We start from the raw sequence: 13,056 nt of genomic DNA on the forward strand, positions 1-13,056 counted from the left end.
AAGTGAGAAAATGTTCTGATTGCTCTTGATGAGGAAATCATTCTCTTGATTTTTATGTCTGCACTGTAATGCTACCATAATTCCTTTTAAGTTGTCATTGCACAAATTATCTTACCACTTGTCATATTTTAATTTTGTTCACTCTATTACATTAAGTTCAGATTAGGATAAATTTCTAGTATTGGTAATATCCTTACAGAAGTTCTAATATAGCCAGAGGAACATGTAATCACCTACTTACAGCCTATCATCCGCAAGTAATTCTCATCCCTTTGTCATCTGTAAAGTAATTTCTGATGGATATCAACAAAATAAATGTGTTAGCTAAGAACAATTTGGTGTAATTATGCTTATGAGGAAGGGACAGTCTTAGTGGGATCTTAACACTATGAAAATTGGAGCAAATGATTTGAATTCTTTTTAATAAACAAATGCCTTTGTTTTGTTCATAGATCAAAGCTTATCAGAAGAAGAATGAAAAACTAGAAAAGCAATTAAAACAGGTAAGCTGATCCTCACCTACATTCACCAAACCCCCTCATCATAGTTGAACCAACAACTTTTAGCTTCCCAGACACATTTATTCCCAGGTAAAGCTGTCCCTCATATCCCAATTAAAGAATATTCAGGTTCTCCTGCAGGTGATCTAGAATGACCCACACTTCTAGGCCTCTTGACCCTCTTTTCACACTCCTGAAAGACCCAGGGGGTGTGTCACCAGGAGCAGGAGCTGACAGTGCAAACAAGATTTCTTCATAGCCACACAAAAGCCTGAGAAATACTTTTCCTTGGCATTTCTTACTGTTGCTCACATTACTCTACAGGGGAAAGCTACATCCAAGACGTTTGCGCCTTTTGAGAAAACAGAGCATGTTGCACACTGGAGCATTCTCTTCCCTCAGTCTTAAGGGATGAACATTCTCTCTCTTGATTCCTAATTCTTTCCCTGGATTTTAGTTCTACCAAGGGAGTCTTTGGTTGCAACTTAAGAAAACTTACTTTATGGCTCAATGGCTTCTTTTTTAACAAGGACCCTCTGTGGAGATAACCTGGGAACATAAAGTTAACTCTCTTCCTTTCGAGTGCTTTGAATTTCTTTAAAAGGGAAAAACAATAATAATTTCCACTTAAGTAAATAAAATTCGGCCAATGAGCCTCATCTTGACCAGTCCAGAGTCCCCATGGATAGGCAGCTATTTTGAGTTAGGACAATGCAAGAATCGAGCTAACCCTTAGGATGTAAACCCAAGCTGTGGTTGTAAAGCAAGTATCAGAGTGAATCGGCAACCACCTCTGGCAAACTGACAACATTGTTCTCCTCAGAGGGGTATCTCAGCCTGTAAGTGCGTCTTTGGTTTTCACCACCCGAGGGACCCCAGCACACCGCCAGGGCCTGGGGCCAGGCAGGAGCCACAGAAGCTTCAGGTAAGTAAGAGCTCTCATTTCAACAGATAAATGCTTCGTATTCTCTTTGTATAGGAAACTCTGCCTGTCTCAGTGTTTGCGCACAAGTATTGCCTATTTGATGTCAGTCTCTAATGTGCTGGGTATGCTGGCCAAGTACTCTGGATTCATCTTTGGGACACTGTATTCACAGGATTTATAGACATGAATAAATTGACTAAAGGGTACCAAAAGGAGCTATAATTCTTTGACCACATAGATAACATTTTATCGAGATCCTTCTTCTCACCATACCTAATTTAATAAAAAGGCATTTTTGTGCATAAAGTGAATACAGATTAAGAGTCCCAGAGATGTTTTATTCACTTGGAAATGTATACTGAACAACTGGGTATTGCTACATCTGTGCAACAGTTCTTGATGTTTTCCAACTGGAAGAATATTCTTAAAGGAACCCAGTAAAGGAGCTTCCTTGAGTTGCCTTCTATGTCTGTGTCTAGCCAGGCAAAAGCAAATGAATCCTGGAGCAATTATCTGTGAGTGGAATTGATCTGGATACTCAACCTGAATAACCTGCTAAGACCCAAATCTTCCTTTCTTCTTTACTCTTTTCCTTCCTTCCTCTCAGGAGCAGTGCTTTACATGCTCCCCTCTCTCCCAAGGTCTCGGTACATGTCTTCACTCTCTATTTTGCCTACACAGACAGAACCTTTATCCAGAAAAAGAAAAACAAAAAACAAATGACCCATTTGTCTGCACTTTGGATTTGCTCAAACAGACTCTCCCCCTTCCACACCCCACCCGGCCCTTTGTCTTTCTTAACTGTGTTTCTAATTATGCAAAGAATCTGAAATGTTAACTGGGTTTTTCCAAGCAGAGCTCTTACCGACAGGAGGGCTCTCTTGCTTGCCTGTCACTTCCCAGAATTTTGTGTTGGAGTGTGACTCAGGCCTTGACCTCAGGGATGTGACGACCATTGGGTAGAAAAAGGTGTCAGGATAGAGCGGGCATCTCTCGCTTGCCCAGGTGTGACACAGAACACTATTGAGAATTCTTCGGTTCTGGTTAGGTTGCTGCTGGCAGCCACTTGTGTCTCCTCTCCCTCCCTCATTTCCTTTTTCGCTTTACCTGTTTGCTTACTTTTCAGTCTTTACCAGAAACATTTCTGCAAATCTCCAAATGCAGTTATTATTCCTTAAACTTAATATTGTGGGAATTTACTTTGGAGTGAGCTCCTACAGGTGGGGAAATTGGAGAAATATTCTTGTAAATGGTTAACTATAAAACCAGTGAATCATTCAAGTTTTTCTAGGAGTAAAAAAACTGTTTCCTTTGAAACTTCATTTATGGGAAGAGGGGTGAAGTTCACCTACTAAAAGAGCTCACCAAATTTCCCTATCAATTTCAGGGGGTGAGAGAGTCCAAATAAAGGTCTGTGTTTGAAAAAAGTTTCTGTGCCACGTCCAATGGCTTGTTTTCAAGCAGTGTTCATTTAAAGAAATCTTGGGATAACAATAGAATGTACCAAAACTCTCAGATTTAATTTTACAAGAATACTTCACGCTTATTTCTAAGCCTGAATTCAAGCACATGCAATTGTGCTTGTAAAATTACAGCATATTCACCTTCTTTTGGCAACTCTCCTGGAATATAAAACTGAGGCTCACGTCACTTATCCTATGTGTTATGTGAGACATCTAAAAATAAACGAGGAGATAAAAAACAGAGGTGATCTCATTTCCTCTTGGAGCTTTTTCATGGACTGAAAGGAGCCAAGAGCCTAGGTGTCTGAGAGTGGGGGCAAGGTGGGGTGTACTTGGGCAGCCCCTCTGAGTGTCCTGTCAGGTAATGGAACTCTTCGGCTACTTTCAGTGGTCAGGCAGCCCTGCAGATGGCCCCTGTTGGCTCATAGGTAGAAAATGATCCCGAGATATTTTCAGGAGGTAATTGAATAACAGAACAAAAGGTCTGTCTGCTTTGTATTTGGGGGGCGGGGGAGTAGGTGGCAGGGGTGCACATTCAGAGCAGGAAGACAGTCCAGCCTTGTGGGCAGGCAGGCAGGCAAAATTGAGGCTGTTCCAAGTGGTTCAGTACAAAGATACTGGCCTGAAAACTGTATCTTGAAATTCCAGTCTATAGTGTAGGATTTATTCAAGGCCATTTGTTTGACATGTTCCCTGATGTTCAATATCTAGCTGTAAACCTAGGGGAAAAAATCCAAGAGAAAAATTCAAGCCAGCACTCTCTTTCCACTGCTTCCCAAGTCTCTCCTACCTGAGCTGGTAGGCTCTGCAGAGAAACAGGAAAGGGGCAGATCTCCCTGCCTGAGCTTCTATAAGCCACATCCCCAGTTAATGGTTGGCATTTCTTCCTGAACTTGTAATTTCCACCCCCACCCCAGGTCTCTCCTTAGCCTCCTTGTGGGAGGGCTTTAAAAAGAGTATTTGTTGATGGTAAATTGCTTTGTTTTATTTATGAGCTATAGTAAAATTTTACAAAAGTGTTTATACTTCTGCAGTTATCCAAAACACATCTGTTTGAAGAAAAAAAAAACATGTCATAACCCCAAATTAGTCGACATTCTGGCCGAACACAGAGTGGGTTTAGGAGGGGTGGAGAGACGTGGTAACAGTGCTGAGGGAGGTAAGAGAGATGCGCAAGATTGGCAAGAGGCTTGGAAAGAAACTACCCTTGTGTTGCCTGCGTAATAAAAACCACACAGTATATTATTATTAACATAGCCCTGTTTTGTTTGAAGTCCATATTGCTATAATAATGTTTTATTGTTCCACGCAGCCAGACTATCAGTGGTATGCTCCTGACCAGTTTCCGCCAGATGTGCAGCACAAGGCAAATGGTAAGACCACAGCTGTACTGGGCATTCTTTCATGTTTACATTTTAATGGGATCTTGGGGGGATGTTTACTCAGCGTACATTCATTCATTCTCAGGGAGGACCTACTAGAAAGTTGTGTTGCGTACACATCTCTAATTTGATGCATCTGGGGTTAAATCAAACTCCCGAAGAAAGAGAAAATGTTTAAATGCAGAAATGCCTGAATCTCAGTCATGGCTTCTGTTTCTGGTCCAGACTCGGAGTCAGTATCCCATCTGGGGTAGAAATGAAAACTTGCAGCGGAGTTGCATTATAACAGTGACACAGGGCTGTGATTCTACAACCTAGGATGATGTACACCCGCTCTTCCAGGTTAGGTTTGCTGGACAGATGTTCTAAATGTCACGGGCAGACAGACAGAGGAAATAACAGGCTCTAAAGTACGTTCCCTACGACTAAATGTCAGACTCCAAGGTTAGACCAGGATTGCCCACAACACCCACGTCCGTGCATGCGGGAAAAACTAAAAAGTCAGCTATCAAGTGCTCATGTCTAAGAGTCCCCTTTTATCTTATTTTTCTTTGGTTTCCTCATTCTCCTTCCCTCCAGAATCTGCTGTACTTTTTAACTTCTTGTTACTGTGTGTCATAAGGCCCCCCAGGCGTGTGCTATATCAAAGGGGCTATGATCATAATCCCACTTCCATTCTCATCACCTCAGATCAATGTCAGTAATGTCTGCTCCATGTATAACGTCAGAGCAGGGCCCACAGCTGTTGTAAGTGGTACATTTCCAGAGATTTCAGTCTGTCTAGAAAAGCTGAAGATGAACCATATTCTAATTTCAGGCTATATCTGGTCTGATCTCATTTAGTGCAGAGCTGAGAACTTTGAATTCTAGTTTTTTAGTACAAAAGGTCTGTTACAGAGTGGAAGTGGGCACCTAGGAGACCACATGTAGCTTTGCAGGTTGTGAATTTCACAAGTCAAAGGGGCTCTTCAGTGTAATCTAAGTAAACGGAGCCTCCTGGGGTTATGAAGTGCATAATCTGGACAGGGAACACAGTCACCCTGGGAAGGGACAAGGTCATAGCTGATAATAACATCACAGAAAAGAAAGATAAAAAAGTGAGAACCCTATAAAAATATCTAGGTATTGGGCCTCCCTGGTGGCGCAGCGGTTGAGCGCTGGGTTGCGAAGCTGCCTGCAGCCTCTGCAGCCGGTTCGATCCCCGGCTGCTCCCCGGCCACCAGAGGAGGGTCCCACATGGCGCGCAGACCTCTCCTGCCGCCCGCTGCTCCCCTCAGCAGTGTACTTCGGTCCTTCTGCCTGCTCTGCTCCCCGCTCTGGCTCTGGTGAATTCTCTCACCCTCCCACGCTTCTGACTGTACCCAGTGCATGTATCAAACAAACAATAAATAAATAAATAAATAAGACATGCCTCTAGAAAATTAAAAAAAAAAAAAATATCTAGGTATTTATCAGAAAGTCATAGGACTTTTTCCTTTCCTTTCTATTACAAATACAGTCATTGGTTTGAGTGAAGCTCATGGTTTCCAGACATAATGGAGAATTTTATTAGAAAGACATACAATTAACCATAATGATTGTTGTATAATGTCTGTGTTTTTGAAATCCATTGTTGTGTAATAGCTGAGTTGCCACCCAATTATAATTTTCCATTTTCTATTGGTCTGGAATGAATATGAAAAATGTTTCTCCCTCCCTGGAGCTTAATCACTAGAAAATATAATTACACAGTAGAGAATTCAGTAATATCATAAAACCATTTATATACACTATGGGAATCTTCTTGGAGCAAAGTGAAAGAAGATAAAAATTACGTAAAATGGAAATAAACAGTGATGACCTTCAGAAGCTAAATAAATATGCAAAAATAGAATTTTAAACTCGGTATAGGAAACTGCTGATAGTGTCGACCAGGGAAGAAATACACTGAATTTTGATATATATATAATGATATATAAACATGTTGTGTGACAATGTCCACAGATTAAAATTACAGAAAAATTAAGCCCGTGTTATGTACCAACCTATTTTTAAAACATTGTTTTAAATCTTCATAACAATACTATAAAGTAGGCTTTTTTATTATTCCACTTCAAGATGAGGAAACTTGATTTAATAGCACATCTAATCACCCCATTAGTAAGACTTAGTCCTGGGATTGAATTCCAGCTACAGAACTCCCAAACCTGTGCTTTGAGATGCATCCTACAGTACCCTTGAAAACCTACCCCTCTTTCTATATTAAAACTTTCTGAAATGATAAATACAAAGATGAAAATGGGGGCTTTCACTTGAATAATGATATGACTAGTATTGAAACTTTTCTGATGTGTTCTTCCCATGAATTCACAGCATATATTGCCTGTGCTACTAACTGGATATTTAGAGTATCACTATGCAAGAATTACTATGTGACATGTGTATTATGAACTAATCTGTGATGGGCAGCACTGGTGAAACTGACAAGTATGTTATCACTTGAAACATGGCCTTCTCCATAGCAACCCAGCTCTGCAGCTGAGTGTGGCTTATCTGGAACCAGTCCAGTAAAGGGCTCATCACATTAGGGACACTATGGAAAGAAACCCTTACATGCCAAAATCTACCTGTCTGGCATTCCTGTTGCTCCTCAACTAGCTTCCAAGCTGAGGGTAGTTCAATTTCCAGCCTGGGTGATAAGAACTGGCAGAAGTCAGAATTACGCTTTTGCCATTATTTAAATTCAGTTGTGATTCTTGCTGCTTTTTGGCTTCATTTATAGTAACTGGAAACCTTCTTTTGATCTGCAGATCTAACCCTAGCGCTCAGGATTCTTAAAAATAACTTTGCAGTAGTGATTGTTAAGCAGATACAGGTTTAGAAATCTTTTGATTATCTAGATGTTTTGCTATGATAGTAGTGTTTTATTATATGATTATGTATTTATTCTCCACTTTTAAGACTGTATTATAGCCAAACTGCTATGTTTTCAGCTAAATGTATCAAAAAAATGTGCAATGGAAGGAAAACTGGGTGAAAATGTCATCATCTATAAATAAACCCATCTAAGTTTTGTTTGTGTAACACTTAGGATATTTTACTCATATTTAAATGCAAATGAACCTTATAGAAATGTGGATATTTAAATTAATATTCATTAGTATGTTGTGTATTATAGGTTGTCCTAGATTTTATTAATTTCCTATGACTCCTGACAATTTTACTTTTCTGACCCCAATACATGCAGCACTTTATATTTTTATCTTAGTCTCTTCCCTTATAATTATTCTTCTTATGGTAACTTAACCTGAAATAGCAGCTCTGGGATCTATATATTAAGTGGTTAAGAGAAGCAGCCTTGCAATTTTTGAAATGTAGAGTAATGGGTGATTACATTTTTTTAATTATTTAATTGTTTTCAGTAAAAATAAAAATCTTAATAATTTATCTATAACCATAATTCTGACTAATTTTAGTATTGTAGATATTTAACTCCTAGATATTTTGTTTTCTTAGTCCATCAGGGCTTATTACCTCAATTGATGTAACATCTGTTTGCAAAATTGTCCATGATTTAGAGTTACACATACCAATAGATCCTCATCTAAAATTTTGGAGGCCTAAGACAAGAGAATATGAAGAACCTCATGTATATAACTATGTAATCATTATAATCAAGCTGAGAAACAGAAAGTGCAGTCTATCTACCTGTTGACAAATATGCCTGGAAAGGCCAGAATAAACTTAGGATTCCCAGGTTCTAAGCAATTCTGTGCAAGAACATTGTCGCACAGCACGTCAAAGCCACGGCCAATCCTCTTCTCATCCACCTTCCCACTGTCAAGGGTCTTGGGTCTTATGAGTAGGTTGGAGGACAGCTAAGCTGCACATCCCATACATGCTCTCCACCCTGCGTACACAGCACCTGTTGCCCTGGCGACAAGGACCACATGAGGCTAGACACAGACCCACTTGAGAGAGAATTTTAGATTCTGCTTGGGGAGAGGGGAGCTGCCAGGAGCTTGGTCCAGAGGAAGACAGGGTCACTCAGTGAGGGGCAGTGTGATGAGAGGGGGAACAGAGCAGGGTCCTCTAGAGTGTGGGGGCCAGTGAAGGTCCCGCTAGGCAGGGACTGAGATCAGTAGGTACTAAGTGCCACATTAACCATTTCTCAGTTGAGCTATTTTCTAACATTCAGTTACTGTGACTATTTTAGAGTGTTTTGGGGACATATTGAAAATCAACTCTTCTTTCAAGAAGTAAAGATTTAAGTAAAGGTTTTCAAGTCTTTTGGGATTTGCTTGGCTTTCTCTCTGCATAGCATTTAAGAATAGACTTTTTATACATTAAAGTTCAGTGAATTGACATAGTTTACTCTTTAGAAACATGTGACTCTACAAAGAACATTTTAACCCATATCATCTGTTATCAGAATGGGATGTGAAATGATACCCATGTTTCTAGAAATTATGGTGGAGTTAGTATAACCTTGAAAACATGTCTGTTTCTTCCTCTGCAAAACCACAAAAGCCCATGTTTTCTGACCAGATTGCATGCCAGTCACTCTGTACCTTCCAAATTTTTCATATGGTACAGAGCTTAACTTTTTCAAATGAGCTGGAGAGCGCAATTCTTACATATTTGGAAAGGCATGACATGGAGGCATGTGAGATTGTGTTGAGAACAAACATAATGATTTCTTTACAATATAGATCAAAGCTCAACTATGATAATTGGCCTGTTCAAATGTCTAATAATAACTGGTTAGCTGAACACTGACTGGATTCATTTCCTAGGGCTGCCATAACCATTCCACAAACTGGGTGGCTTAAAACTTAGCCCCTCACCACTCTGGAGGCTGGGCTGCAGGTGCTGGCAGGGTCATATTCCTTCCAGAGCCTCAAGGGAGGGTCCTTCTTGTCTCTTCCAGCCTCTAGGAGTCCCAGATGTTCCTTGGCTTCAGACAGCATAACCCCCACCTCTGCCTGTCTCCTCACACAGTCATCTTCCCTCAGTGTCTGTGCCAAAGTTTCTTCTTATAAGGACATCAGTTGTATTAGGTCAGGTTAATCCAGGATGGTTACATATTAAGATGATTCTATCTGCAAAGTGTCTGTTTCCAAATAAGGTCTCCTTCACAAATACCAGGAGTTAAGGCAGCCCTATCTTTTGGGGGACACAATTCAGCCCATAATACTAACTATATGCCAGAAACATTTTAGGTGCCATATATGTAAGTCAGTCTCTCTTTCTCTCTCTCTCTCTATTTCTCTCTCTCTCTCTCTCTCTCTCACTTTCTTTCTCTCTCTCATCTCTCTCCCCACCCCCAATTCCCATGAGGTTTTTATAGCAACTCTAAGTCTATTTTTATAGCAACTCTAAGACTAAGGACACCAGACAGAGTTCTGAAAGCTATTTAGGAGCAATGTTAGCACTAGAGAGCTTCAGGGGAGGAAGGGCTTAGGGAAAAAACAAACAACATAAGAGAGAGCAAGAACCTTATAACAACCCTCTGAAACAAGTACTGCTATTGTCCCTGTTTTATAAATGTGGAAATTGAGGAACAGAGGGAGAAGGTGACTTGTGCTAGCCCACACACTATTTGTTGGCTAAACCATGGACAGACCCAAGCAGTCTCACTCCAAAGTTCACAGAGTAACTATTAAGCACGCTGGACATTAAGTAAATGATAATGGTGCCATAGCTTGCTTGTATTTTATTCAAATATAGGTTAATGTTCTATGTCAAAAGCTTATTCCTTTATTTCTCAGGTTGTATCTTTTTATAATTGTTAGTCTAATAGATATTAGATAGATAAGGCCTAAATGAGAAAAATGTACAGTGTCCAGACTAGTCATAATTCCACCAGGTAAAAAAGATTGCAATAATTCTCTTAGATGAGTGATAAAATTCTATAGGGAAGGAAAGTAAGGTATATACTACATAGTGTGCCCCAACTAGGAAGAACATTGAGTTCCCTTCTGCTCGTGCCTAAGTGTCCACACTGAGAGTTCAGCAGGAATGTAGACAGCAGGACCACCCCTAACCTTTCAAGCACTCTGCTGCACGGGTGCCCCCTCCCCTCTTAATCCCAACCAAATTTCAGATTCAACTGCTCTTTCATGTCCCTTGAAGATACCTCCTCTGCCAAGATCTCCTTGGTCTACTGTAGCTTCATGCTATTCACCTGCTCTCCTTGAACACAACAGCATGGAGCATCACAGACACCACTAACAGTCAGGCACACAGTAGGAAGTGGCGTTCTTCACCAACTAGCAGGGCAAAGCCAGCTCTTCTAGCACCTTCATATATCTGTGAAGGTCCCCCACTCAAGGCTCTTCTACCTTACCTGTGTGGGGACATTGCGACATCCCTTTACAGAACTTGTCTTTGCTTTTGTTAAGACTTCCACTCATCTAAAACATGGGGAGAAAGACCCAGCACTGTGTACCTATTTCAAAAAAGCATGGCAAAATCTACAATACAGTTAATTTTCCTTCATGTTTTAAGATACCTGGGGTAGATATCAGGAGCACATTTTTTTAATCTTCATTTTTTTATGATCTTCATTATTTTTAACCATATCATTAATTGCATGTATAGGAAAGAGAAAGAAATGTCAAACAGAGATAGCATGGGTCATGCTACAGAGTTCAGATATCAATAAAATGAATTCACTGGGTGTGTTTCCCCTTGAAATCCTTCTCTTTGGGGTTATTGAGAGTGGAGACTTAGGAAAGATGTCTGGGGTCATGTTCTTTTCTCTCCAAAAGCAAGCATTTAACATTAAAACCACAAATACATTACTGTGGATTGTGCCAGAAGAGAACTAGAATTGTCCTTACATCTCATATATTTAAAAGATGCAGCTTTCTTTAACAGAAATTTAAGGAGGGCTGCAGGAACTTCCCTCCCAAACAATATTACTCCTAAGTAAATTCTTTGGAACTGATAGCAAGTTACTATGAAGTTCATCTTCACAAACAGAATCATGTTAAATTCATTTGCCCCTGGTATGTGAAAAAAAAAGTTTTGTTTTCAGTGGACATAATAAAGGAAAAAAAAAATAGCTCTACACTGAGAAAGGGGTATCTCAACAGCTCCCTTAGGTGAGGTGTTTTAAACATGGAAAAGTAACTTATTACCTTCCAGTTCTCAAAATGTTTGCTTAGGACTCTTTGAAATACCACAGGACAGCAAGTATGAAGCATTTAACATGTGCTGAGTTATCATCAGTGAGGAAACACCTTATTTCTTTGCATTAATATGTAGCTCTCTTTGATTTTGTCTTCCTTGTGTGGCACTCAATCCTGTGGTATATTGGTAAAATATACCAAATTTTGTTATCTTGGTCTTCACAGCACACGAACACTTGTTAAGGACCGAGATCTTTCCTATGATTTTGGCCCTCAGGTAACCAACACCAAATTTTAACAGTAGTTATTTGGCAAGTTATCTTTCTGTAGGGGAGCTGCTGAACCTATTCCAGCATGCACAACTAACTTCCATAAAAATGCTAGAGCAAATCAAAAACCAAAAATATAAGAAGCATTCTAGAACATTCTTCTTCAGGCGTGATGAGAATGAGGCCCACGCTGATTTTACGAAAATGGTCAGCATCCCTCAACGTTTAAAATAATAACCCTTCATTTCCCATCTCTTGGTTTCTCACTGTAAGCTTGAGGGGAGCTCAGAAATAGAGTATTTGCCCACCTAAAAATGTACGGCAGCACTCTATTAGAAGAAGAGAAATACATCTTTAAGTTTTAATCTTAAATATTGTCCTGCTCTTTTTCCTAGGTTTCTCCTCAGAAAAGAAAGTCAGTCAGTAGAAGCCCCACTGGAGGAGAAGCACACAAGAAAAGGGCGAGCTTGGCAGGACACCCCGGTTTCTCTTTCCTGTGGCTTGTGTCTGTGGCATCTGCACTTCATCTGCTCCCTGCTCTGTGCCTAGCTGTGTTGCCTTTTGGCATGAAGAGAGGGGGAGGCTGTAAGAGCTTGAGATCCTGACCAAGACTGAGGAGCCAGCATTATATAACTCTTATATAACAGTTTCCTTGGAATGCAATTTGGCAGATGGATTATGTGCCACCCCTGCAAAGTTCCTCCAGCATTTTGCTCTGGGGTTGACAGAGATGATTTCAGCAATGCCACCTCGGGTGCAGTGACAGTGCATGTTCATGGAAGTATATGTTCCCAGCGGGAAAATTGTCTGCAGTTGTAAATTGCTAACATTGCTCCCATTATTTTTATAGGGACTCAATTCTTTCACCGGTTTGATTAGCTACTATTAGCTTTTTTCAGCATCACTGACCTCTATAAAAAGAAGTACATAAGCTTTCTTCAACTAAATGAGTGACTGAATCTTAATAAAATGTTAAACTTGAAACTGTTCTTCAAATAGATCATTTCTGTAAGATGACGAGAAAGACAAGTCATCCATCAGGAAAGACAAGTCCCAGTGTAATGCTGATGGCTTTTGCCGTGTTCAACTATAGAGCAGTAGTTCAGAGATACATGAATTTGAATTAAATCTGGGTATTTCCTTTCTAAGGGCTTCAGTAATAATGAAAAACATAACTCTGACTTCTCAAACCAATTCAAGTGGAAAATGAATACACTCAAATTTTATTGCAATTAAGTGACACAGTGGCCTGACAGATGTTCAAAGACTAAACAGATGGAAAAGCATTAACTCCATCCTTTTAATATGGATTCTGCCATATTATTTAATATGGATTTCCACTGGAAATCCTCTTTGTCAGAAGATACATCGGGAGTGTCATATTCTGGGATGTCTGCACTTC

The 13,056-nt window shown here is 40.0% G+C and overlaps 1 protein-coding gene across 1 annotated transcript in view; it reads left to right on the forward strand.

Moving 5' to 3' along the window:
- TNIP3 (TNFAIP3 interacting protein 3) overlaps positions 1-12,081 on the forward strand; it is a 97,362-nt gene extending 85,281 nt beyond the window's left edge. The window contains exons 11-14 of the mRNA XM_037508356.2: positions 453-503; positions 1,324-1,425; positions 4,201-4,261; positions 12,050-12,081. Of these exons, the coding sequence (XP_037364253.2) occupies positions 453-503; positions 1,324-1,425; positions 4,201-4,261; positions 12,050-12,081 (246 nt within the window). The remainder of the gene's footprint in view (positions 1-452; positions 504-1,323; positions 1,426-4,200; positions 4,262-12,049) is intronic.
- The last annotated feature ends 975 nt before the right edge of the window (positions 12,082-13,056 follow it).

Source organism: Talpa occidentalis, unplaced genomic scaffold (genome assembly GCF_014898055.3).
Source record: "Talpa occidentalis isolate TD23 unplaced genomic scaffold, MPIMG_talOcc4v2.1 talOcc4.13, whole genome shotgun sequence".
NCBI classification, from domain to species: Eukaryota; Metazoa; Chordata; class Mammalia; order Eulipotyphla; family Talpidae; genus Talpa; species Talpa occidentalis.